Source organism: Pocillopora damicornis, chromosome 1 (genome assembly GCF_964200805.1).
Source record: "Pocillopora damicornis chromosome 1, jaPocDami1.2, whole genome shotgun sequence".
NCBI classification, from domain to species: domain Eukaryota; kingdom Metazoa; phylum Cnidaria; class Anthozoa; order Scleractinia; family Pocilloporidae; genus Pocillopora; species Pocillopora damicornis.
In genome coordinates this window covers 35,403,679-35,431,490 of record NC_142670.1, presented here as the reverse complement: position 1 = coordinate 35,431,490, position 27,812 = coordinate 35,403,679, and the positions used below count along the sequence as shown (strand labels likewise).

General features: G+C 39.1%; 1 protein-coding gene across 1 annotated transcript; it reads right to left on the bottom strand.

The window, feature by feature from the left end:
* Window positions 1-970: 970 nt before the first annotated feature.
* LOC149053523 (uncharacterized) lies at window positions 971-26,647 on the bottom strand. Its single transcript, XM_089183207.1, has 5 exons — window positions 26,608-26,647; window positions 25,248-25,577; window positions 24,271-24,519; window positions 23,581-23,695; window positions 971-1,229 (listed from the first exon to the last, which is right to left on the bottom strand). Exons 1-5 carry the CDS (start codon window positions 26,636-26,638, stop codon window positions 971-973), a joined length of 984 nt encoding a protein of 327 aa, XP_089039333.1. The 5' UTR covers window positions 26,639-26,647.
* Between the last annotated feature and the right edge of the window lie 1,165 nt (window positions 26,648-27,812).

The following is a 27,812-nucleotide window of genomic DNA, read 5'->3' as shown; positions in this document are numbered from 1 at the left end:
TATGCCTTTTCTCCCTCCTTTCATTGCCCAGCGATGCAATACATAAGGCTTTTGTTTCAGAATAGTCTTCATCATGAACCAGGCGACATCGATTGCAGAGAGGGGAGGGTAATATACCGCGACACAAATTATCTGTATAGTTTTGTTTTATTTTACATACACAGTGTCTTCAGCACAAGTGAATAACGCCATGTTCGAACTCAAATTGTTTTCCACTGAGACTCTTACAAACTTTTCTTAGATAATTACAGTTTACAATCTTTATCCACGTGATGCTACGTGAGGAAGCCCGTGAAGAGAGTGTTGTTCAAGGTTAGAAACCAATATTTTAAGCATATTAATGGAAGCGGGAAAATTATGCCTCAGAGAAAAATTGAATAACGTATGTTACGAGTGACGAAGGACTGTTGTCAGTCGCGGCGGACTGTTGTAGAAAAGAGAGATGGAGAAATCTTTGTCAGTCACCCAAACCAAATGTTTGTCATCTCACCTATTTATCGACCGAACGCCGACAGATGGCAGCACGGTTATTTGTATCGAAATATCTGTTTCAGTAAAAATTGTTTTGTTTTAGGTGTTGATAAAACTTTCCTAGGTACTGTCCGGTCATATCTGTTTTGATATAATCCTACGTGTCGCAAAAACATTTGAACAGCATCACATAAGAGGCTTCATGAGGTTTGAAGATACGCTCGTTTTGTACCCCAAAATTAAGTCATTTCACCATACTAGGGCACTGGGAAGCAAAAGTGTAAATAAGCACCAGAAATATTACATTCTCCAGTGGCTCTAATAGATCCTGGATGTCGGGCAGTGTTCTTAGAAAGTAAGTCCAGCGATGTTTAAGCCGAAGGTGAAAGGCGAGGCATGCCTTTGGTTATATCTGAGGAAACTATACGAATTGAACTATTTCAGTGACCAAATCAGACACCTCATTGACGAATTCCTCTCCTGAGCCGATCGCCGCTCTTTAATGGTTTTTCCCTTCCATTGTCATACTAATGTCTGTGTCCTTAAATATTTCTTTCACACTTTCTTTCTTGTCCCGCTTTGCGATAATCCAGCACTTCTTGGCGTTTAAGAAGTAGCCAAAATCTGGACTCAGGGTATTCAACATGTTCCACCATCTCTTGATTTCTGTAGTGGAGCCTGCCCCACCCGCATCATTGGCGAACCAGCACTGCTTTGCTGTGGACCTCACCTGTAGACTCGTGGATGAAGGCTGGATGCTAAGAGTACAAAGGGCCGTAGAGATCGGATCTCCCTTTGTGGTCCCTTCTTCTCAGTGGCGGGATCTCTTAACCGCCAGCGATAAGTTAGTAATTGTCGCTACGTATTAGTCTCGAACGTACTGTTTACTTATGTTTTTATTGATTTTGTAATGGGTCCTTTGAGCATCACCATGCGTATGTAAAAGCTGAGTTAGCATCCTTTCAGACAAGTTTCCTTTTTGATTTCGAGTGGCCTTTTTTGAGTGACGTTTTTTGACTCTTAACCCTTGGCCCACCTTCGTTATTTTGTTGAGGTTACGTTTGATAGTTATGGGCAAAAAATACAAGAGAACACATATTTTTTCATGTTCTACCTGAGGTCATGGAACATACCCGCTAACAAACTTTTCGTGCTAATGTTACTTTTTAAAGAGTGGGACAATTTAAAATGATAACAAAAAATGTCTCAACAGTTTTATTTGAAATAATTCCCGTAAGACACAGCGACAAAATGACTGCACATGCTTCATTACTCGTGTCTTTTGAGCGTTTAGGGCTACCATTCTTATTCCTTTGCAAACAAAGCTGACGCTGGTTTTCCACCAAAAAAACAAACTTTTTCGCCAGGGATTTAACTACCGAGGAGGCGATGACGTAAAGAAGCGCTAAAGCCGGTGACACACCTGGCGATTTTATACGCCGATCACGGTGATCGGCGAAAATCGCCACTTGTGCTCGGTGCTGCGATTGCGACATTCGCCAATCTCCGCGATCGGGGTATAAAATCGCCGATATCTGGCATATCAGATATCGGCGATTTAATTCGCCGGCATTCGCTGAGTCTGTCCGTTCCCGCGATTTTCTCGCCTTTTTACTCTGGGAGTCGGCAGTAAAATTAACCAATCAAGTTGGGCGATATTATCACATGATTTTTCAAATGGAGAAAGGCATCGCAAATTGTTTCTGAACCGAAGAAAAAGAGGTAAATTTGACCACACTGTGGTCAAAAAAGCCATGCTTATTTGGTGTAACGTCGAGCGACTACGGTAATCGTCTCAAGAAATACTCTGCGTTTCAATAAATCCATGTCTTTGACCATACTTTCCCATTGTCCCACTTTTAAGAACGCTTCCTGAAGCGCTTTGGGTGCAAAATTATGGCAGCAGCCAACAATTTTTTCATTTCGCTGTCGCCATTCTGTTTGTTTATATTGGTTCGCGCAATTTTTAAACGTCACCCTATGGAACCTGGGATGAAGTGCCACATTTTCGCGATCGGCAAAAAAAATCGCCAAGTGTGTCAGCAGCTATATGTGGCGATATAATTGGCTGCAATTGGCGCATAAAATCCCAAAGTGTGTCGCCGGCTTAAGGCAAAAGGTGCTACGAAATTGTAGCCATATTAAGGATGCTCTACTTCTGTTGATAAATCCACACCTGCTTCTGCAACATATTTTTTTTTGTGACGTAGAAGGTTTTAAGGTTTTAGAAGGTTTTAGTGACGTAGACGGAAACTTTCCTGAAAACGTTAGTCTTGTCTGTTTTGGTTCGGGTTTCTCCTCGTGAAAGGAAAACAGACAATGGGAATTTAAAAAATGCCGCCATTTTGCCTCGATAGTTATACTATGTAAATATTGTCGTTCCTATTCCTTTACGCGCGTAAAATTTCTTGTGTGTTACAAGCATGTACACTCATTTATCCGATTTGTCTACACCATGTGTTCATTTGAGCATGCGCAAATTAAAACGCTATGCTTGGTTTAACAGGTAATTTGGTGTTATCAACTGACTTCAAAACATAAGCCGGCCCCCGTAGAGGGTAAAGCCTTTACACCCTTTACGGTGGCCAATTTACGTGTTCAACTCAGTTGTTAACACTAAATTACCATGTTATACTTTCCCGCCAACGCAGCACCACAGTTTCTTTAGAAACTTACCCCCTTTATTCGTGTTTAGGTTTATATTACCAGCTATTGTCATGATAACTGTAATATATGTATCCTGTTTAAAAAAATTTGTCTGAGACTTTAAAAGAGGTGATTAAAAGGGAACCGGCATGTTATTCTTCCTTTCAGGCTTTATGAAGCATAATTTGCATGCTTTATAGTCAGTGATATATACTCTGTGGTTTTGAACTCTCGAGTGATGGATAGGTGAGGACTAGGCACATTATTTCCTCCTGGTGACGAATAACGTCAAAGATAGTGGTCCACAGTGAAGAAACCATGTTGAATATAGCTGGTTCTATGTTATTTTTCAAAATATTTGAAATGAAAATACCCGAGGTTATTTAACCACAAAATATCCATAAAAAATTCTCTCGGTATCAATTTTTTTTCACCTTTTTAATCCTGTTAATAGCCAAGAAGCCCTCGCATATTGAAGAAACTTCTCGGAAAAAGACGCTCAGTAGAAGGACGTATGGCATCTTATTTTTCATTAAGTGTGGTCGCTTTCTAGGTTTAAAGCTGCCCGTATCCCAAAGTTTACTTGATTAGAAATACAATTGGTAGTGGGCCTGAATCTTCAAAGGAAACAGGAAAAGAAAAAACCCTTGAAAGTCTTCACGTGTAAACACTGTCGTGATGAGTGTATATAGGCATCATTACTACTAAGCCCTAAGCCCTCGGAAAAAAAGACGCTTTAACCGTTTAACTCCCATGAATGACCAAGACAGAATTTCTCTTCAAAATATCCTTACAATATCAAATACACATGTGATGAGAATAGAGAAAAAGATGATTTAGTAGATTATTAGTCGATCCAATGCCAAATTCTCCGCACTAACATCTTAAGGATTTAGGGCAGACAGTAGAGAGAGTTAATGATGAGATCTTGCGAGCGAAAGGGATAAAAACACTTGAAAGCTAGGGATTGGTGATAACATCTTTCTTACTTCATAAAAAAAATATCTTATGATTGATTATGGGCCGCTTACAAAATCTATGATTGACGGGAAAATAGTATGGGTTTTCTCATATTTCAAGGAGACGTTAAATGCGAGAACTTAAAGATAGTTTGAATTCTGTTGAACGGTAAGTAATATCAGGGTCATTATGTCATTAGTTAAAGCATGATGGTCGTTTCAATTTAGTTTTCATCTCAGGAAACTAACGAATAAAAACGTTTCGCGCCTCAGACCTCACACCACAGGCTTACAATTACATCCATATTCTCACAGAAAATGGTAAAAAGACACAATTTTAACACTTTTGAAGAAGCTTAAATTAAAAAAAACTTACTGTGAATCTTTCGTACGAATAAAGTCAGGCTCTATGTGTTCAATGTTTCCCTTTTTTCATATTTTGGGTGGTCTACAGGCAGCCATTCGATTATACTTATGCATAGTCCTGCGAGTAACTTGATGGCTTTTACAACCGTCGAGATCTAGTGTCTCCGGCTTCCACTACTTGGGTCTTGCCAGGTGTTGCAGCTTAGGAAAAGGTTAATTTCTCACGATCACAGCAGAATAAAAGAGCCGAAAATAGATGTTTAATTTTATTACATTGGAACCGCAACGAATATCACTGTATGACCAACACTGATGAAGAACAACCGTAGCTGCAGTTCAAGTTGTCTCCAGCATGAGTACCGTAATCACAAACAAAGGACTTTAGCTCACAGAGGATCTTACTTGAAGGGCTAATGTTCTTTCGGGACATATGAAACAGCTCTACAAAAATGTGAATAACATTTTTGAACTCAAAATCGATGCTTCCACTTTTTTCTACAGTATTTTCTCGTATTTTGCCGAATGGTTTCATTTAAACTTGGTTCATCATCCATTTACACCTCGCAAGCGTAGAGCGGTAAACTCTCATAGTTGTTTATTTGATGTCGGTGCGCATAGAATGTACTTTAACTGTTTATCTTTCCCTAGCGTTGCATATAATCTTTTCTAGCCTTATAAATCATATAAAATCAAACATTGATCGCATTTCAATGACAGGAAGCTGGTGAAGAGTCTCAGGGTTAAGGATACCAAACAAAGGATACCACAAAGTGTCAAATAAATCCTGCAACCCCAGCAATAACTACATTTGGTAATGATAACAATGACATTTATAATAACAATTATGATACTACTATTATGTAGGTATTATATTTTAATACTAATCTTCATGAAAAATCCATGTTTAAATGGCTACTTTTAAAAAGTCAATCAAAAGCTGATAAAATCTTAAATTTCACGGTCGTATTCTTTCCCTCTGTTGTCTGGACAGAGCAATAGGTGAATTAATGTGTGTCCCAGTGATTATTGACCTGACTCTGTTTCGATTTGTTGCATGGAGATCGACGCTGTGTGATGTTCCTTCATTGTATAGATTTCTTTCTCTGGTTTACTAGATTTTCTTTTCGACGAGCTATGCCACTGTTTGACCAAAGAAGCTTATCATGGGAAAACTTTTAAAAGGCGATACTTGGGAGTGCAGTCTTTGACAAAAAGATTATACAATATAATAAACTACGATTAGAAAGGAAATTCTTTTTGAAAACACTAACTTCAGAACACATAAAACTTCGGAATGCACTTCACAAGTTTTCTTTGATAATTTATAAAGTGAGCAAAATTTGAAGATATATACATGCGAATGGTATGTAGTGTTCAGCAGAAGTGAGGATAGGGATGTAGCACAGGGGGCAGGAATGTGGAGTCAAAGGGTGCATTTGACCTACACCACTACTCCATTGTACTTGCAGGGGAATAAATCTCCATGTTCACAAAAATGAAACATTCCTGCTTCGTAGCTGATTTCATTTGGAGCTAAGACATCGCTGCTCGTATCTGTTGTTACTTTTATCAATGCGCGATGGATTTGACGCGTTCCTTACATAAATAAGACAGACTCCAAACTTACAGCCATCTCAGCTTGGTGTTGTTACTGAAAATACCTGACGGTAATTTGTTCAACTGATTGTTCTGCAACCTCCTACCAAAAGTAACAGAAAGGGGTTTTAATTACATTGTGCTTATCAACATGGTGGGGGCACCGTGTATGCTCGTAAATGACGTATAATTTAGTTATAATCTGCTAATAAAGTCATATTGTCTGATAACCGATGTCTTCTGTCCAGTTTTACATATAGAGGCCTAAGATTGCACACTGTCATTTAGAGCAGTCCTCATTATAATCCAGGCGACATTGATTGCAGGGAGGGGAAGTTTAAGAAATACCAAGACACAAATGGCCTGAATAGTTTTTTTCAACTTTACATACACAGTGTCTTCACTTGTACCAGCACAAATGATAACGCCATGTTTAAACCATTTTTTACTAATCAAACTCTAGATTGACGCGGTGTGATGTTCCTTCATTGTATAGATTTCTTTCTCTGGTTTAATAGATTTTCTTTTCGACAAGCTACGCCACTGTTTGACCAAAGAAGCTTATCATGGGAAAACTTTTAAAAGGCGACACTTGGGAGTGCAGTCTTTGACAAAGAGATTATACAATATAATAAACTACGATTGGAAAGGAAATTGTTTTTGAAAACACTAACCTCAGAACACATTAACTTCGGAATACACTTCACAAGTTTTCTTGGATGATTTATAAAGCGAGCAAAATATGAAGATATATAAATGGGAATGGTATGTAGTGTTCAGCAGAAGTGAGGGGAGAGTGTAGCACAGGGGATAGGAGGGTGGAGTGAGAGGGTGCATTTGAGCTGCACCACTACTCCATTGTACGTGCAGGGTAAAAAAATTCCATGTTTACAAAAATAAAACATTCCTGCTGCGTAGCTGATTTCATTTGGAGCTAAGACATCGTTGGTCATATCTGTTGGTATTTTTATCAATGCGCGATGGATTTAACGCGTTCCTTACATAAATAAGACAGACTCCAAACTTACAGCCATCCCAGATGGGTGTTGTTGCTGAAAATGCCTGATGGTAATTTCTTCAACTGATTGTTGTTCAACCACCTACCAAAAGTAATAGAGAGGGGTTTTGATTACATTGTGCTTGTAAACATGGTACAGGCCCCGTGTTTGCTCGAAAATGACATTTTTTTAGAATCATAATCTGCTGACAAAGTCGCATTGTCTAAAAACCGATGTCATCTGCCCTGTTTTACGTATTGAGATCTAAGATTACACACGGTCATTTAGAGCAGTCCTTATTACAAGCCAGGTGACGTTGATTCCAGGGGTGGGGGGGGAGTTTAACATACCAAGACGCAAATTTTCTGAATAATTTGTTTTTTAACTTTACATACACAGTGTCCTCCCTGTGATTTTTATCTCTCAATGGATGGATTTGTTATTGAGAGACTCTAAAAAAATGATGTTATGCCTTAGTCTTCTTCTTGTCTCTCTAGGCCTCGTACAGTTATCGAAAATAAGTTCCTTTCTTCACCTTACATTGAACGTTAAGTTCTTTACTTTTCACTGGTGAGTACGTGTGACTCTTAGATCCTCATAAACTTGTCAGATTGAATCAACTCTTGGACGCAACAAGGTTCAACTGGGATGCTAGGATAAATTAGTAACCTGCCTATTTTAAATATGACAGGACTTTGTTTTGATATGTCACATAGAGGTTAAAGACTTTGTGATGTCACTCCATTGATGGTGTATCGTTCATCTACGGCGTAACTAACAAACTCATCCTTTTTAGCAAATTCAAAACCAAGCACAATTGAACGACACAACGAAGCGCCCTTCTCTTCGGGTGGCAAAAAAATAGGCCTCTAGCAGTGGCCATCTCCCCCCTCCTCCTCCTCCCTTTTCATAGAATGTTCTTTAACTCTTTTTCTTTCCATGACGTTGTATCTTATCTTTTCTTGCCTCATTAAATCCTATGAAATCGAAATTCATCGCATTTCAGTGACAAGGCAGCCGGTGTAGAGTCTGAGTGTTAAGGTTAGCAAACAAGGGCCCATTTTGTGGAAGAAAAAAGCAACCATAGCAAGAATAACAATGATAATGATGAGAAAGATACAATTATGACACTACTTTCGAGTACTATCATATTTTATTCTTATCGAAGTCACTCTTCCTGCCGGTGGTGGTAAATATGAGGGATGTTAATGTTTCGTGTTAAATGTCGAGAAATGTCCTTAATTAGCGGTGCTTCTTCTTATTCTCATGCATATCTGTGGGTTTTTTGTGGCTCTAGGCTCTTACAGGACTTGGCATTTGGGTGGCAAACCCTGACATCAAAGAATGCCGATAATTGGTGCTCGCAGAGTCCACGTGCATGAATGACCAGCCTTGTGCTTTGTTAGATCCTCTGTTCAGCTGTAATATCATCCACTGGCCAGTGATATTGTAGTTTGACAGCAGCACGGAACTCCTGTTTAATCAGGTTGGCGCCCAATTCTCGGAAAGGAAGTATTGTCAGCCTTTTCCAGCTACTTGGTCAAGCACTCGCCTGATCTTTTGTGGTTCTCCTGGTCTTTCGAAAGTGATTACGTTCTGTGCCGACTTACCAAGAGACTCACCGTTAGCTGTTGTGTTTGAAATGTTTGAGATACTTAACGAGGTGCGTTGACACTTTGACTGATGAAGCGTACTTCCGGCTTAGATTTGCAAGGCACAGGCGCCTCCAAGGCGAACATTGGAGCTAGCATGGTCGTTGCCAGCTGATTACACTTGCGTTTCGATATTCCAGGAATAAGTCTCAGAGTTGTTGCTTTCTCCAGTGGCTCTAGTAGATCCTGATGCCTCGGGCAGCGTTGCCAGAAAGTGCGTCTACCGATGTTTTAAGCCCGAGATGGAAATGACATAGCATGCCTGTGTCTGTGTCTGAGCGAACTCCACCAATTACCCTACTTCACTGACCCAACCAGACACCTTCTCACTGACGAATTTCTCTTGCTACTCTCGTAAGCCTATGGCCGCGCCTCGTTGTGCCTTCCATTCTATAATGTTGTTTTGATGTCCTTTTCTTTAAATACTTCCTTCACACTTTCCGTCTTGTTTGGCTTTTCGATAATCCATCACTTCTTTTTGTTTGGGAAGAAGCCAAAATCTGGACCCAGAGTACTCCGCATGCCTTACTATCTCATTTTTGTAGTATAACCTGTCCCACTAGCATCATTGGGGAACTACGTCTGCTTTGCCGCGGACGCCACCTGTAGACACGTGATCATAGGCTGGACGGTAAGAACAAAAAGAGCCACAACGATCGGATCTCCCCGCGTGGTCCCTCCAACTCAGTGACAGGATCTTTTTACCGCCAATAATAATTTAATAATTGTCTTCACGTCTTAGCCACGAACGTACCTCTAACGTTTAATTCTAGTTTTTTTTTGTTTTTGTTTTTGTCATCGGTCCTTTGAGCATCATCACGCGCATATAAAAGTTGAGTCAGCATCCCTTTCAAGTAATTTTCCCTTTGATTTCGAGTGGCCTTGACAACCAGGACCTCTTGATGTTTTTTTGACTCTTGACCCTTGGCTCAAGCGAGACCGATATGTAAGTACCTTTGTAAGTTTGTTTTTAGGTCTTTTCTACAGTTATGAGCAAACATTACAAAGGATCATATCTCTTTCATGTCCTACATGAGGCCCTGAAACACACCCGCTAACAGACTCGTTTGTTTAAGATGCTATGTTTTCTCTTCGTGTTTCATATTAATGCCTTAAATAGATTATGAAGCTGCCCAAAAATGCATGTAACGGTAAGATTATGCTCGGTCACGTATTGTTGTCCTCATAATGTGCCAGAAAACATTGATTGCAGGGGAGGCTAGGGGTTGATTACCTATAAAGGAAAAGAGTGGGGAATTTTAAAATAACGACACAACATGTCTCAATTGTTCCATTTAAGATTATATGAAGCGTGTTCAATCCAGCAGGTGCAAAGGAGAACGCTACGTTCAGGTTTATACTGCCAGGTATAGCCATGACCTAAAATCAAAATTATGCGCAAATTAATCTAGTTTTTGTTAAGAGTTCAAAAGAGTTAATTAATAGAGAACCGGTATGTTAGTCTCCTGACCAGGCTTTATGAAGCATAATTTGCATGCGTTATAGTCACTGATCAGATCTAGTGGTCCGGCGTCCACTACTTAGGGCTTGTCTGGTGTTACAGACAGAGACTGGGCTTTGCTGGTATTGCCACTATGACTTTGCCTAGTTGTGAAAATAATATTTGAGCGTCAGTCAGCAGAGGTACTTGAGGCTTGTCTGGAGCGCCTGGGATGGATTGCCGTATGGTGATCATCTTCTGCCGCAAAGAAGCCGTCCATATTGGTGGATACGCTCAATGCCAAGGACCAACGCCAAAAACTACTTCTCGACCTGTGAATACTTCCTGTCTGCCACCGAGAGCGCCCCACTTCTATATGTCACTGGTTGACCATGCTGTATCAGTAAAAAGCCAAACCCATCCTTGGACGCATCGTCTTGTCCCCCTGTTTGGTCGCTCTTACTAAAGTAATTGAGTACTGGAGCTTTAGAGACAGCGTCTTTGAACTCTTTGAAGGCATCTTTGTGGTAATGAGTCCATTTCCACTCAGCATTCTTGCGTAACAGGCGGCGTAGTGGCTCTTACATTCTTGAAAGGTTTTATAGGAATTTAAAAAGGTACCTCACTAGCCCTTATAATCTCTTCACTGCTGATTGTGTTCGTCTTACTTAGCAGTAATTAATCCACATCTCTAAGACTTAGGAACATGTTCTACACGAGGCCCTAAAACACACCCGCTAACAGACTCGTTTGTTTAAGATGCGATGTTTTCTCTTCGTGTTTCATATTAATGCCTTAAATAGATTATAAAGCTGCCCAAAAATTAATGTTACGGGTAAGATTATGTACGGTCATGTAGTGTTGTCTTCATGTGCCCGAAAACATTTAAAATTATATGAAGCATGTTCATCCCAACAGGTGCGAAGAAGACGCTATGTTCAGGTTTATACTGCCAGTTATAGTCATGACCTAAAATCAAAATTTTGTGCAAAATAATCCAGTTTTTTTTTAAGAGTTCAAAAGAGCTGGTTAAAAGAGAACCGGTGTGTTGGTCTCCTGATCAGGCTTTATGAAGCATAATTTGCATGCCCTATGGTCTTTGATCACATCTAGTGGTCTGAAGTCCACTACTTAGGGCTTGTCCCGTGTTTCAGACAGAGACTGGGCCTTGCTGGTATTGCCACTATAACTTTGCTTAGTTGTGAAAATAATATATGAGCGTCTGCTAGCAGAAGTACTTGAGGCTCGTCTGGAGCGCCTGGGATGGATTGCCGCAAGGAGATCATCTTCTGCAGCAAAGAAGCCGTCCATATTGGTGGATACGCTTAATGCCAAGGACCGACGCCAAACATTACTTGTGAATACTTTCTATCTGCCAACGAGAGCGCCCCACTTATATATGTCACTGGTTGACAATGCTGCAACAGTAAAAAGCCAAACCCATCCTTGGACGTATCTTCTTGTCTCCCTGTTGGGTCACTCTTAGAAAAGTAATTGAGTACTGGTGCTTTAGAAACAGGGTCTTTGAATTCTTTGAAGGCATCTTTCTGCTCGTGAGTCTAGATCCACTAGGCATTCTTGCGTAAAAGGCGGCGTAGTGGCTCTTACATTCTTGAAAGGTCTTATACGAATTTGAAAAAGTATCTCACTAGCCCTCATAATATCTGCACTTTTGATCGTGTTCGTCTTAGCAGTAATTAATCCACATCTCTAAGACTTTATCGATCCTGCCTTTCTCCCCCTTAGGGGTAAAGGGTAAACCAGGGTGGATATGGAGAGCCTCTGACACGATACATGTGATGAAAGACGTTACTCGATAGCCGTTCAGCTTCAAGTGTAAATGGAGGATAAATTCTGTGTTTCAAGTTATTTATTTCAATATTTTTCTAGATCTCCACGAAGTTCTAGCCTCGAAAGAACTTGAACATTAGAAGTGAAGATTTGCTCCGATGTTTGTTGCTTGAAACTGATGCATTGCTGCTGCTATCTGCTAGCCACGTCATATTTGTCTAGATTCTGTCGCTGTGTTTAGGTCCAAAGTCAGCTTAAATTCGACTGAAACACAGGTTAAAAGCTGCTTCCATGTAGCGTTAGCGGCCCGAATTATTAGAAAAAACAAGGTAAACAGGACTTTGAACCGATTTGATGGCCTACCAGCTCAAAAACACTTAAGGTCACTAACTCACGATATCTCGCACTACAGTCTTACCATTGTAAGACCCTCTTACAATTTTGGAGGGAAAACGACATAACATGCATAGTTTTAAGCAATTCGAGGTTCTTACTCTGCATTGGATGTTTTTTCCGTGATAATATATCAAAAACCTTTTTCAGATTTTCTTTAATTGAGAAATTGTAACTTTCGACCAATGTCCTCTCCTGATTATAAACAATTATATTGTAAATGAAGAGAATGTGACTAGTGGGTATACCACTCGACAGCTTCGCATAGTTATTATTCCAACACAAATAACTCATACCTTGTTTAATATAGATTGTCTTTTTATCGTACAATTCAACCTTGCAACCCGCATTCAAAAGCGATAATCACATCCTCTGGAGTAAGTTAAATGCACAATCAATAGGACTCTTAGAGAGCCTTATCGAGAGACTTGAATAAATGATATCGTGCCTGAGTTTTCTTGTTGTCTCTCCTGGCTCATTCGTTGTAAACAAGCACATTTCATGCGCTTTACGTCGTACGCTTAGTACTACAGGTTTCACTGGTAAGTACTTTTGACCAAAATCGGCCTGGAGATAAAATTTTTCACGCAATAAATTGCAACTTGGCCGCTAGGACAAATTAATGGTCTGCGTACTTAGAATGTGGCCATAATTTATAACCTTGGCTACAAGGTTTAATCATTGTTATACCTTAAATGTTTCAACTGTCCCTCAAATTATGTGTTTATGTCCTCTTGTCTTCCTTTTACAAATTCAGTAGGCCTGGAGTAAAACTATTGAAAATACTCTTTACTTTTTTACTTACAGCACTATTAGGTCGATGTTGTTACTGAATATGTCTTTTGGCAAGTCCTCCAACTGGTTGTTTTCCAAGCTCCTTTCAGCAAAAGACGACAGTTGGTGTTTGTAAGAAGTATTGAGCTGCTTTATCAGTCTAAATGCATTATCATTATCATCAATATTTTGACCAGCTAGAGTTTTTTGGGGTAAGCACCGAACAAATCCATTTCTAAATCTTGCTCTTCGCTTGCTGATGCCTATAGCAAAATTCATCTATGATTTCTTCAATTACATCCTTCCTAGGAGGAACCCCGATAAATTTAATTGACTCCCTTTCTACCATTTGCCACTAATTTGTGGTAGGACTGCTAAGGAAAAGGCTAATTTCCCATGGTCACGGCAGAATAAAAGAGCCGCAAATAGTGTGTAATTTTACAACATTAGAACAGTAGCCATCTTTGAAAATAGGCTTCTGAGCTCTGAAGCTGATAAAGTTTCACAGAAATATCAATTTATTGTTATTGTTCCGACAAGGAACAATCGCAACTGCAGTTTAAGTTGTCTCCAGCATTAGTACAATTATTGCAAACACAGAACTTTGGCTTAGGAAGGATTTTACTTGAAGGGTTAATAATCTTTAGGGACGCATGAAACAGCTCTATAAAAATCTAAAAAACATTTCTGGACTCAAACCGAGTACTTCCACTTTGTTCTAGAGCATTTTCGTATTTTGCCTAATGGTCGCACTGAGACTTGGTTCATAATCCACCGACAGCTCGTAAGCGCAAAGCGGTAAACTCTTATAGTTAATTATCTGATAGCGGTGCACATAGAATGTTCTTTAACTCTTTTTCTTTTCCTGACGTTGCATTTTATCTGTTCTTGCCTTATGAAATCCGATCAAATCGAATATTGATCGCATTTCAATGTCAGGAGGCTAATGAATATTCTGAGCGTTTAGGATACCTGGCAAAGGCCCATTTTGAAATTAAAATCAAAGTGTCAAATAAATGATACAACCACAGCTATGACAACAGTGGTAATGATAACAATGGTATTCATAATAGCAGTTTTGATACTACTTTCGAGTACAATCATATTTTTTTCTTATCGAAGTCACTCATTCTGCCGGTTGTGGTAAATAGTAGGGATGTTAATGTTCCGTGTTCAATGTCCAGAATTCTCGGCTCATTATGTCGTTGTATGACAAATCCGCCTCGTTTACAAATCATGGCGTTGTCTAACGTACATACTTGTCTGCATACACTCGTGGGTACGTGGAGGGAATATCATCGACTGGCCAGCCACATTGTAGTTTGACAGCATTACAGAACTCCTGTTTAATCAAATTGGAGCCCATTTCTCGGAGAGGAAGTACTGTCAGCCACACCGATGACCCTTTTACAGCTGCCAGGTCAAGCACTAGCTTAATCTTTGGTTGTGCCCTTACCCTGGTGTCTTTGAGTTTTCCTGGTCTTCGGGAACTGATTACGTTGTGTGCCGATTTACTAAGAGACTCGTTGGGTAGCTGGTGTGTTAAAGATGTTTGAGATGCTTAATGAGGTGCGTTATCACTTTGACTGATGAAGCGTACTCTCGCCTTGGATTTGCAAGGCACAGGCGCCTCCCAGGCAAATAGGAGCGCTGGATGTCCGTATCCAGCTGATTACACTTGCGTTTCGTTATCCCAGTAATTAGTCCCAGAGATATTACATTCTCAACTGGCTCTAGAAGTTCCTGGTACTTGAGCAGTGTTGCCAGAAAATAAGTCCATCGATGTTTTAAACCGAAGGTGGAAACGGCATGGTATTACTTTGCCTGCGTTCAAGCGAACTTTGCCAATTAATCTATTTCACTGACCCAATCAGGCACCTTCTTCCTGACGAATTCCTCTTGATACTCTCGTGACCCTATTGCTGTGCCCCGTTGTGCCTTCCATTCTATACTGTTATTTTAACGTCCTTTTCTTTAAATACTTCCTTCACACTTTCCATCTTGTCCGGCTTTGTGATAATCCATCACTTCTTTTTGTTTGGGAAGAAGCCAAAATCTGGACCCAAGGTACTTCGCATGCCCTACTATCTCATTTCTGTTAAATAACCTGTCCCACCAGCATCATTGAGGAACCGGCGCTGCTTTGCTGTGGACGCCACCTGTAGACACGTGATCATAGGCTGGACGTTAAGAATAAAAAGAGCCATAGCGACCAGATCTCCCTGTGTGACCCCTTCTGCTCAGTGACAAGATCTTTTTACCGCCAGTGACAAGTTAATAATTGTCTCCATGTCTTAGCCACGAAGGTACCTATAACGTTTACTTTTGTGTTGTGTTTACCGGGTAAACCAGGATATCGAGCGCTTCTGACCCGATACATGTGATGAACGTCGCTGCTCGTAGTCTTCCAGCTTCGAGTGTAAATGGAGGGTAAATTCCATGTTTGAAGTCAATTTTTGCAATTGTTTTCTAAATCTCCCAACGATCTAGCCTTGGTGGAACTGGCACAAAGAAGCGAAGATTTGCTTCGCTGTTTGTGGCTGAGAACTGATGTTTTGCTGCTGGTATCTGCTTGCGGCGTCATATTTGTTAAGGTTTGATGGCTTACCAGTTTGGTCTTTGAACCGGTTTGATGGCCTACCAGCTCTACAGCACATAATTCTTCTAGGTCACGATATCTAGCAACACACTCCTACCATTAAAAAACTCTCTTACAATTTGGAGGGGAAACAACGTAAGAGGCATAATTTTATCTTTATTTTTATTTTAAATTTAAAGTCAAGGTTCATATTCTGCATTGGATGTCTTACCTTGATAGTATATCACAAATACCTTTCTCAGGTTTTCTTCAAACTAGAAAATGTAACTTGCGACCGGTGTCCACACCCGATTACAAACAGTTATAATGTAAACGAAGAAATGTAATCAGTGGGTATACCACTTGACAGCTTTGCTTAATAATTATTCTAACATAAATAACGTTTACTTTGTTTTATATAGATTGTCGTTTTATCGTAGAATTGAAACTTGCAACGCGCATTCAAGAGCGATGATCACAATCTGTGGATCAAATGCACAGAGGAGAGGACTCTTAGAGAGCCTTTTTGAGAGACTCAAATAAATGATATCTGCCTGCCTGAGTTTTCTTGTTGTCTCTCCTCCTTTCTTGTACATTCATCGAAAATAAGTACTTTTAATGGGCTTTAATTCATACGCAAAGTACAGGTTTCACCGGTGATTACTTTTGTCCTTTAGAGTCTTAAAAAACCATTCACAATGAGATAACTTTTCGACTTATTTTTGATGCTGGGATAGATTAGTAACCTGCGTACTTAAAATGTGACCGAACGTTGCTTTGATTTGTCTCGCAGTGGCTAAAAACTTTGTGATGTTGCTTCATTGATAGTCTTTTCAGTGTTTATCTTCGGCGTAACTAACAAACTCAACTCAAACTCAAAGGTCATTCCAAGCTATATATATCCAGCAGGTATGTACTGTGATTTAATACCGATCTTTATTTTAAAAAAATTAATAAAATAAAGCAATATTTGGCTAGAAATTGAATCCATGTTTAAAATAACTACGCTTAAAAAATCGATTAAAAGCTGATGAAATCTAAAATTTCGGAGTCGACTTCCTTCTCTCTGTTGTCTGGACGTCAAAATCAGCTTTCTTTGCATCGCAAGCGACTCTTCTCGTTAATCTTGACCCCTCGAGTAGATGAAGGCGTATTTTATTAGGAAAAAACAGGTTTTTGCCCTACTTTGCATATTGCTTTTCGCTAAAACTATCATTTTCGCGAGACGACTGTGTTATCTGAAGTCAAGCATTCTTAGCCAATCCCGCCGGTTGTGGTAAATATTAGAGGTGTAAATGTTCCATGTTCAGTGTCGAGAACTGTCCTTGATTACTGTCGCTTCCTCTCATTCTCATACTTACCATAGATATTTTGTGGCTCTAGGCTCTTCCATGACATGGTATCTGGTTGGAAAAACCCTGACGTCAAAGAATGCCCATCGTTGGTGCTCGCAGAATCCATGTGCAAGAATGACCAGCCTTGTGCTTTGTTAGCTCCTCTGTTCATTTGTTCTCAGCTGATGTCTTGAAGGACGGGTTCGCCTTTAACATCGTTGCATACCGCACTTAAGAGTTCAGGGTCCAGGTCTCTCAGAACATTATGTCGTTGTACGAAATCATGGCGTGGTCTAACGTAAAGACTTTCCCGCATACACACGTGGACATGAGGAGGGAATATCATGGACTGGCCAGTCATATTGTAGTTTGACAGCATTACGGAACTCCCGTTTAATCTGGCTGATTACAATTGTGTTCCGTTATTGCAACAATAAGCAGTGGAGATATTGCATTCTCCAGTGGCTTTAGTAGATCCTGGTTCTGAGGAGGTAAGTCGACGGATATTCTAAGCCGAAGGTGAAAGCAGCATAGCATGACTGTGCCTCTTTTCTGAGCGAACTTTGCCAATTAAACTACCTCGCTCACCCAATCAGACACCTCATTGATGTAATCCTCCTGATACTCCCGTGAACTTATCGCCGCGACTAGATGTATCTTCGCTTTCACTCATGTTAATGACCGTTTCCTTAAATACTTCTTTCACACTCTCTTACTTGTTCGGCTTTGCGATAATCCAGCGCTCTTTGCCGTTTGAAAAGTAGCCAAAGTCTGGACCCAAGGTACTCAACATGGCTCACTATCTCTTCATCTCTGTAGTAGAGCCTGTCCCACCTGCATCATCGGCGAACGAGCACTGCTTTGCTGTGGACGTTACCTGTAGACTCGTGATAAGAGGTTGGATGCTTAAAGTACAAAAAGCCATAGCTATCCGATCTCCCTGTGTGGTACTTTCTGCTCAATTACAGGATCTCTTTACCGCTAATAATATGTTAATAACTGTCTCTACGTCTTAGTCACGAAAGTACTTACAATGTTTACCTCTGTTTTTATGATTTTGTAATCGTTCCTTTGAGCATCAACAAAGTGCATATAAAAGCTGAGTAAGCATTCCTTTAAAGTAGTTTTCCCATTGATTTCGAGTGGTCTTGTCAACCCTGACCTCTTGAAGTTTTGTAGATGGTTACCGATAAAGGACAAGAGTGGAAAATTTGAAAAAAATGACACAAAACGTCTCAATAGTTATATCAAAAATTATAAACAGCGTGTTAAATTGAGCAGGTGCGGACTAGAACGCTATGTCCAGGTTTATAATGCCAGGTATAGTCATGATTTAAAATAAAAACTACGTTTAAAATAATTTGCTTCGGACTTCAAAAGAGATGATTAAAAGAAAACCGGCATGTTCGTCTCCTGATTAGGCTTTGTGAAGCAAAATTTGCATGCCTTACAGTCAGTGATATGTACTCTGTGGCTATGAACTCTTAAGCGGTAGATGGGTGGGGTTGGTGGTCTATAGTCAGTATAGTCCTGCAAGTAACTTGACGGCTTTTACAACCGTCCAGATCTAATGGTCTGGTCTCCATTGCTTGGAGCTTGTCAGGTGTTACAGAAGTGACTGGCCAGTTCTTGGTTTTGCCGCTGTGGCTTTGTCTAGTTGTTAGGTCATACTGTAGCGTCTGCTAACGGAGGTGCTTGAGGCTCGTCTAGAGCGGCTCGGCCAGATGACTGCTGGAGGATCATCTTTTGTATCAGGAAAGCCATCCAAGGTTGTGTTTTTTAGCCTCTGTAGAGTTTTCATTGAGTTGGTGATCCGGAACGGAAAGGAAATGGTTGGTATGAATGCGATCGACCACTTGTTCTGCGCGGGTAAGCTCCCAGTCCTTCATGAAAGCTCTTGATAGATAGCCGGCCGGCAGCATCCTTTTCCTACGCTTGTAGCTTATCTCGTAGTCATACTGCTGAAGTGGTAACAAGGCACTCTAGCTTATTGGGTGCTGATGCTAAGGGCTTCTGCATAATAAAGACCAGGGCTTTTTGATCAGTCCGCGGGATGACTTTCTTAACGAACACATATTGGTGGTTATGCTCCGTGCCAAGGCCGGGAACAAAAATTACTTGTCGATCTTAGAGTACTTCCTCTTTGCCAACGGGAGTGTCACTGGTTCACCATGCCGCATTAGTAAAAAGTCAAGTCTATTCTTGGACGTATCTCCTTGGCCCTATGTTGGGTCACCCTTTCTGAAGTACTTGAGTTCTGCCGCTTTTTTTAACAGCGTCTTTGATCTCTTCGAAGGCATCTCTCTGGTCATGAGTCCAGATCCACTTACATTCTTACATGTCAGTCCGCTCTACTAAGACTGAAATTTGTTTAGCGCTCGAAATTGTTGCCAAACAGTAATTATTCCACATCTGGAAGACTGTATCGATCCTACCTTTCTCTTCCTTGGAGGTAAAGGTTAAACCAGAGTGTATATATCGAGGGCTTCTGACGCGATGTATCTTGTGGGAGACACTACTTGATAGATGTCCAGCTTCGAGTGTAAATCGAGGGTAAATTCCATGTTTGACAGGTTTGATGGCCTACTAGCCTAAAAACACATGGTTCTACAAGGTCACGATATCTTGCACCACAGTCCTATCATTACAAGACCCTCCTACAATTTGGGAGGAAAAACAACAAAACATGCATGATTTTATGCAAGTCGAGGTTCATACTCTACATTGGATGTTTTTTGGTGATAGCATATTATAAAAATCCTATTCGGATTTTCTTTAACTGAGAAATTGAAACTTGTGACCTGTATCTACACTTGATTACAAGCAGATGTAATGAAAATGAAGAAGATGCGACTAATGGGTACATCTCTCGACAGCTTCGTATAATCAGCATTCCAGCATAAATAAAGTTTACCTTGTTTTATACAGATTGTCTTTTTATCGCAGAATTGAAACTTGCAACCCGCATTCAAAAGTGATGGTCACATCCTCTGGACCAAAATCAATGCACAATGAATTAGAATCTTAGAGAGCCTTAATGAGAGACTCGAATAAATGATATCGTGCCTGAGTTTTCTTTTCATCCATCGAAATCAAGGACGATTGAACGACACAACGAGACGCACTTCCCTTTGGATAGTAAAAATAGGCCTCTAAGGGCTATTCCCCCACTTCCTCCTTTTCCCAACTTAACGCTCCAAAGGGAATAAGGCTGAGAAGTGCTTGAATGGATGACAGTATAAATTATTAACGATTAATTTGATTATATTGGGGTGAATAATCACTAAGTAATTAAAAACTACATCCTCCCTGCATGTAAGATGGATTCCGAGCTCAGCTTTTTATAGCGGGGGCTGACGGGTCTATCAAGACTAATGTATCAAGCAATAATACAAATCTGTGACTTTAGCGACACAGTCTAATTATTATAAAGCCTTGAATGCCACTAATTGTCCCTGAAATTATCTGTTTACGTCCTATTGTCTTCCTTTTAAAATGTCAACAGGATTAAAACTAAGAAGAATAGTCCTTACTTTTTACTTTACATATATTTTAGTTTAATATTGGGGACGTATGAAACAGGTCTATAAAAAGTCAGAAGACAAACTATGTGCCTCCAGTTATGAAAGTTAAGTGAAGGAACTGTGTGTGCTAGAAATTTCTTATTTTTTAATGTTCTAATCCCCTAACGAAGTCATATTCTAGAAGAACCGATGCCTTTTCCGTTTTTTTACATATAGAAACCTAAGGTAGCACTACGAATTATAATATGGCTCAAAACTAACTGAAACTTGTTGGTTTTTAAATTTTTAAGCACTGAGAACAACTAAGTGCTTTACACATTTTGTTGTAAAGCTGGAAAAGTGAGATAACATCACTTCGCCACAAGGTTCAAGTTGAATGTTAGAATAAATTTGTGACTTGCATACGTTAAATTCGACCTGAAAAGTTGGCTTATTTTGTGTTGCTTCATTGATGGTCTATTGTTTATTTTTCTTTTCCCAACAAACGTATACTTTATAGCAGATTTAAAATCAAGCGCAACAAGAAGAAACTTTCTCCTCTAGAGGCATTCTTTACAAAAAGGAGAAAGAGTCCCAACTTACAGGGTGTCCAGCTTGGTATTGTTACTGAATATGCTTGATGGTAATTCCTTCAACTGGTTGTTGCCTATAACCCTGCCAAAAATTGATAGAGGGTGGTGTTACGATATATTCAACAATTACGTTGAATTGAAGCGTGTATCCAGTAATGCTGTATTTCCTTGCATGCTTTGATATGATATCTATCTTGCCCTGTGCGAGATGGATCTTAGGAATTCTTTACAAAAATAAGAAATGGTCCTAACTTACAGGGCGGACAGCTTGGTATAGTTACTGAATATGCCTGATGGTAATTCCTTCAACTGGTTGTTGCTAATATCCCTGCCAAGAATTGATAGAGGGTGGTGTTCATTACCATGTATTCGATAATTACATTAAATCAAAGGGTTCATCCGGTAATGCTGTACTTTCGTGTGAGCTTTGATAGAGGGGCTCAAACAAGTCTATGTAATCATTTCTTTTCTATCAGCCATGAATAAAGCCTATTTTGTGCTTAACCAGAACTGTAAGTGAGCTCGATCCATTTTCACGCTAAGTATTTTTTCTTAATTTTTGGAAACTGTGCCTTAATTCTTAGATTTGAGAGCTCTATGTAAACCCAGAGCCTGAAGGAGGGGGAGGGGGAATTGGTTAAATACCCATTAACACTAAAAAAGCAGGGGTGGGGGGAATTTCACAATCTCTAGCGGGGAGGCTCCCCAAATTAAGAAGAATTTATCGGGTAATTATTATTGTCCGGGTGAAAGTGGTGCTTCGAAGGATTGTGTTCGGAACCAATTCCAACGTTTCGATAAGTCCAGTGGAGGTTATCCTAAGGGTCGAGTAAATAAATATTGTCTGTCGACAACAATCCTTCGCAGGACTACCCCCATCCGGACGATCAGGCCACAAGATCACACGTCAGTCCGTGTCACTGACACAGTGACTGAAGTAATGAGTTCAGGTACACATCAGGTGTTCATGTAAAGGTTGGGCGAAGCTAGTCATGATTTTTGGGAGCTAGAAAGACTCAACATTACAACCGCAGATTACTCGGTGAGGAGTCCTTTAGTTCACTGTAACTCAAATTCCTATTAAGAATCATTACAAATGTGTCTGGCACAAATAACAAATAGTCCTGGCTTACAGCCACTCCAGCTGGGTATAATTACTGAAGATTCCTTGGGGCAAGTCCTTCAGCTTGTTGTTGCTTAAGTGCCTATCAAGATAACGTTAGAACGTGTAATGTACATGCTGAGTACAACCGTTACGATAAGAATGACACCTGAACGTCTAATCTCTTCATTGTCAAAACTATAAGGAAATTTATAAAGAAAACAACTAATAAATGACTAATATCTTATCTTGAATCATAGATTACTCTTGTCAGCCTAATGATCCATCACCGCCTGATATTTTGTCACTTTCTGAAGAGTAGGGATATTGAAAGTGATGATACTCTATTTGAGTGGAACGATAGCCCATCGCCGGGAACTTCATCGATAGTTTTCGTAGTTTCTTAGTTTCACTGTATCTATTTTTGATCTCTGGCTAGAGAGAATGTCTTTCCCCAAAACAAAATACATTGATCTGGCCAGGGCTTAAATCCGAACCTGTCAATCTGGAGTCAAACACTCTCACCAGTTGGTCACTGAACCTTGCAATGTTAAGAGCAGTGTTAGCAATTGGCCCATGCGCTGCTTCTTATGATTGGCGTTCTTTTACTTCCTTTGGTATTAAGCAACTGTTTTATGGTTCAAATCTCATTGATCGAATAATTTATTCCTTATATTTAACCTTGGCATCGAGATAGTTACATTGATTTCTGGTCAGTTATTACACCAGTGAAAGTGAAAAAATAGCGCAAACTAAATTTGTCACAACGTCAACAGATAAACCAAACTGAACCGATAAGTTTTTTTATTATAGAACGTTTACAGCTCTGTGTGCTGCAACCTTTGTTGAAATTGAGAGTTAAAACTTAAAATGAGTTTAGATTCTTCGTTAGCGTGGCTTGAGAACTAATTGCACTCTTTGATCAACCCGATAAAGGAAATCCTTCATTTCCCACTTTTTTATTAAACTACACGCTGAGTGTTAAATTCGCACGGTTTAGGACGTACGCGTTACTAGTTTTAAGAGAGGATCAAGTAAAGAGACTGAATCCCACATGTAAGCCTTATTCTTGAACTTATCTCTGTTAAATTATTTTAGGATCAAACCCTTCCTTGTAGATCCTAGGAGGATATAGCCAATCCAGCGTAGAAAATTGTGCACATTAAGAATTCCCACGACTCGACTACCTGTTATGGTACATTTTACGTTGTCCTGGGGTTATCCTAATCGATTTGAGTCTTGCCATAACATGAAAGTAATTCCTTTGAGAATAAGGTCTACGATAGCATGAGAGGAATTCCTCTAAGAATAGGGCTTCTAGTGGAGAAGCAGGCCTTTGGGTCAATCTTTTCTTGGTATTTATAACTGTTTAATTACACTCACAATTTTGACATAGCAGGCGGAAATTTCCATGCAATTGAATTAAAGCTTTTTCCACTACAATTCACACTAACGATAGTTTGGTGGAAGACGTCACATTCACAAGGGCCTGGGCACTCTAAAATGAGGCAAGAAATGATTGGCCGTTAAAATTCGTCAACAAAGGCTTCAAATTTGAAAGACTTAAGTCAGCTGTTTTGGCAACGAAGAATATTTCACTTTGATAGAACATTACTGTAAAATCACAATTACCAAGATTAAACGAACACTTCAGAGTTACGATGTAAATTAACTGATCATGAGTCAAAGATGAAAACTGGATTGAAAACACGAACTACAGGTACACTCTATGCAGGCGCTAAAGTCGACAAACTGGTAAAGTAACTTCACTTGAAAGAGAAACAAGTTTAAGCGTAGAAATGTGAATTTCCTTTGGTTATCATCATATACGCCTTCCCCTTCACGAGATAGCTATCATACAAATAATTAACATTCAAACCTAAAAACAATATACAAATTAAATTAAAGGGATATGGAAAGATCACTTTTGAAAGGTCAAATAAGATCCAACCACCAAAGTGGCTTAAACGTTTTTCGGGGGGGTTAGAATTTTGAGCAAATGAAAAAGTACAGGTTTAGATAATCCAATTATACAAAGTACTGATATACTTCAACAAAACAATAATACCTCACCTTCAATTCTGAGGCTGATGTTTCTTCTTAATACCTCTCCATCTCTTCTTACCTCGCAGCTGTAATTCACGTTGTCTTCTGAAGTTACTTGAAGCTGAAATGTTATGCTGGTACTATTTTGAACAGTGACACCATCTTTTCTCCATACAATGTATGGAGCTGGCGCACCTTTTACTGGGCACCACAGTTTAGAGGTTCTGTTCAAAAATACATACTGCGTATTTGTAGCTTGATCCAACGTAGGATTGACTATATTAGATTTCAAAGAAAAAAGGAAAGCAATTGTTGGAATTATTATGGTGTATGTATGCAGAAAACCTTAGAAACAGTTCGGGAGGATAATTCGTATACATGCACATCAAAAAATATTCTAACTCTGACACAATTCAGTGTTCAGGCCAAAGTAACATACGGATTCTATTTGTATCCTTCCCATTTCTTTGTCTCCACCTGTCTGTCTGTGGATTTAAGGATACGGTAGACCTTCGAGTGCCACCTTTCTATTTTTCTATGTTTTAATTTTTTTTTCATGTCAAACTAAGCATTATTGATTTCACTATGATTTTCAAGAACATTTTGGTGAGATATTGAAATGCGGGCGAAAATCTCTGTTATCCGTCTGCGTTTAAAACTAGCATGTGAATGGAGAAAAATAAAAAGGAAAAGAGTCCATAGGTGAAAGTAAAAAGAAACCTGGCTTTCAGCAAAAGAAGTAAAGAAATTCCTCGCGGAATGGCGAAATAATCTCACAAAGTGGATAAAACCTTGTAGTTTTGGAGATTTTCATTTCTTCGTTCTACGCTCGAGACCAGACCAAAAGCATCTTTTTCTACTTTTTTACCCAGCTCAAAACCTACCACTTCTGTTACTCTGTTAACTAAAAGTCTACTTGTTTCTGGAATTTAAAATTAGTAATAGATATATATCTATATGCATATATATAGGTATATATTGATTAATTGAAAGAAACATCATGCCTGTTTCATTGACGGATCTGGCAGTATAGAATACGTCGAAGTTATAGAGATCTGTCCCGATAAATTTCAACCACATGTATCGTCCACTGGATCTCACTACTCCAGTTCCGTAATCTCCACAGAATTCACCAAGAAGATTGGTTGACTGACTACTGCCATCACGAATTTCAAGATTAAATCCCAATATACATAGTAGTGGAAAGTCGCTGCCTATTGTAAAGTTTAGTTCCACATAATTTCCCCGTGAAACTGAGAGAACTTTTTTCCCGTCAAACTCCTGGACTCGTTTCCAATCTTGTGCACGTGCTTGCTTATCATACTCAATCAAACCTGCAATAACTGCAACGAGTCAATTAGTCTGGTTGCAACAAAAAAAGTTGATAGTTATTATGAAGAAATTATAAATGATACATTAAGACCACGAAAAAAGACAGTAGCTTGCAAAAAAGCTGAGTTCTGTCTTGTGAGCACAATTACTCCATTTATTGAATTTTAGACCATTAAACAAATCCTAAATAAAAATATACTTTACTTTATTTTATACTCCGCGCAGGAGAATGTGAAGTAATACCACAAATCGACTTCTGCTCCAGCTGGAACAAAACGAATGACGATTTCAAACATTCGAGTTAAATTAAATCTTAAAAAAATCCATTTATTACCCCGCAGAGGTTATCCTAGCTTGACAGAAACAAAACAAACAAAAGCTAAATGAAGAAATAAGCACAGACATTGTGTGAAGTAACTAGCTCAATAACACAACATAAATTGTCGGTCAGGGCTAGGGCTCACCAAGCTTGGAGTATAGCCACTGCACCAAAGAGTCTCCGATTCCAAATGAAAAAAGTGCCAGCGATTTAGAATTAAGACCGTAAATCTAGTTTCCTTGTGAAAAAAGTGTATCGAGGATAGAGAAAAGTTGGTTTATCACTGGTTTTCAAATACATTTCATTGAAACTATTTTATTGAATTTTAATTTGAGTTAATTTTGTTGAACTTGAAAGAGATTGAAATCTCATAAAAATTAGTGCACCAGCAAAATATGCAAGAGATCCTTATTTCAACCTCAGATGAGACAATCTTGACGTCTTGGACAATTTGTAACAAAGAAAGCGCCCATTTGACATGCATAGTTTTTAAACCTAAAAGTTGCATGATACATTCTTTCAGCAGATGCCGTCTTCGTTCATCCTCTAACTCTTCAATACGCTCCTTTGACGAATATCCCACTCATTATCTCTGTTCCCTTCCCAGTGGCGCCCACCCCACCCATGGAGCCTCCCCTCCTTAATAATTAGAAAAAAAGAATGAAAAAGCTTAAAATTTTTAGATAATGGTTGTAAACAGCCAAGGCGCTTACAGAAAACAAGGATGAAACTCCACTTGGCCATTGAAGATACCATCACAATGTTGTGTGCTCTAGAAGTAAAGTTCATATGCTTAATTTTTCCTTATTCACTGTAAGCTTACATCAAGCCAACAGAGATTTGTAAACAAAATACATGTAGACACAATGAAACGCAATAATTGTATTCAAATAGAAAATTATGTTTATGTATGCTTTTATCTTCCACGAAATTGATTGACATTTTCTTTTCTATAGACCATTACTTCACCTGAGTTTTGGAAATCATTGCTAGTGTGAGAGCCAACTCTAGAAAAAAGTGTATTGAAAAGAAGCCGAAGCTCTTGATCGGTCCATTACGTAGTTTGGGACCAAGATTGAAAACAACAAGATCATTTATTATACGGTTTATTCTGGATAGTCCATAAATTTCCTGAAAAAAAAATGTTGATATGTTGAGAGAGTTAACTCTTTTTTAAATCTGAAATTGGGATAATGTAATTTGGTTACTGAGGCTGATGTCATCTAATATCAGCATAAAAAAATATTAATTGTTGGAACCCTTATGACTGATGGATGACTTTTCTGCATTCAGAATCTAAATAGAAATTGAATTCGAATGCTGTCTTTTTTTTAAGCTTTCAATATTTCATGGTGAAGGAGAAAAAAGTCCCTGCCTATGGGCATCAAAAGCCAACAAAAAAGATTAATAAACCGGTTGTAAAATCTTTTGTTGGACTAAGAATTCCAAAATGGGAACACGAAATAAAAAGAAAAAATAATTGAAAGAGCAGCTTTTTGAATATAAGTTTTTGTCTTGTTTTAACGCGTGGAGTGATATATGTATCTAAGGAAGCTGTAGGATTAGGCTTTGCATTGCATGCTGGGTTAAAGGTCGGCCATCATGAATAAACCTCGTGCTAGCTTGTGTTTACTAGAAGTCTCCTTTCTTCTTCGTCTGATACTACAGAAACCATATGTATTCACCTTAAAAGAAAGCAATTTTTATATTAACTTCATCTACATAGAGTCGGAAATTTTCGAATAAAAATCGCTGTTTCCCTTTTATTTTGATCATAGACAGGTAGTAATAATAATCCGTTATTCACTGTAATCACTAAAAATATTTACAAAATAATGATAAAATCCATAAAAATCGAAAAAAACATGAAAATGTCAAATAAAAATCTAAGAACAACTAACAGATACACGCTTCGTTT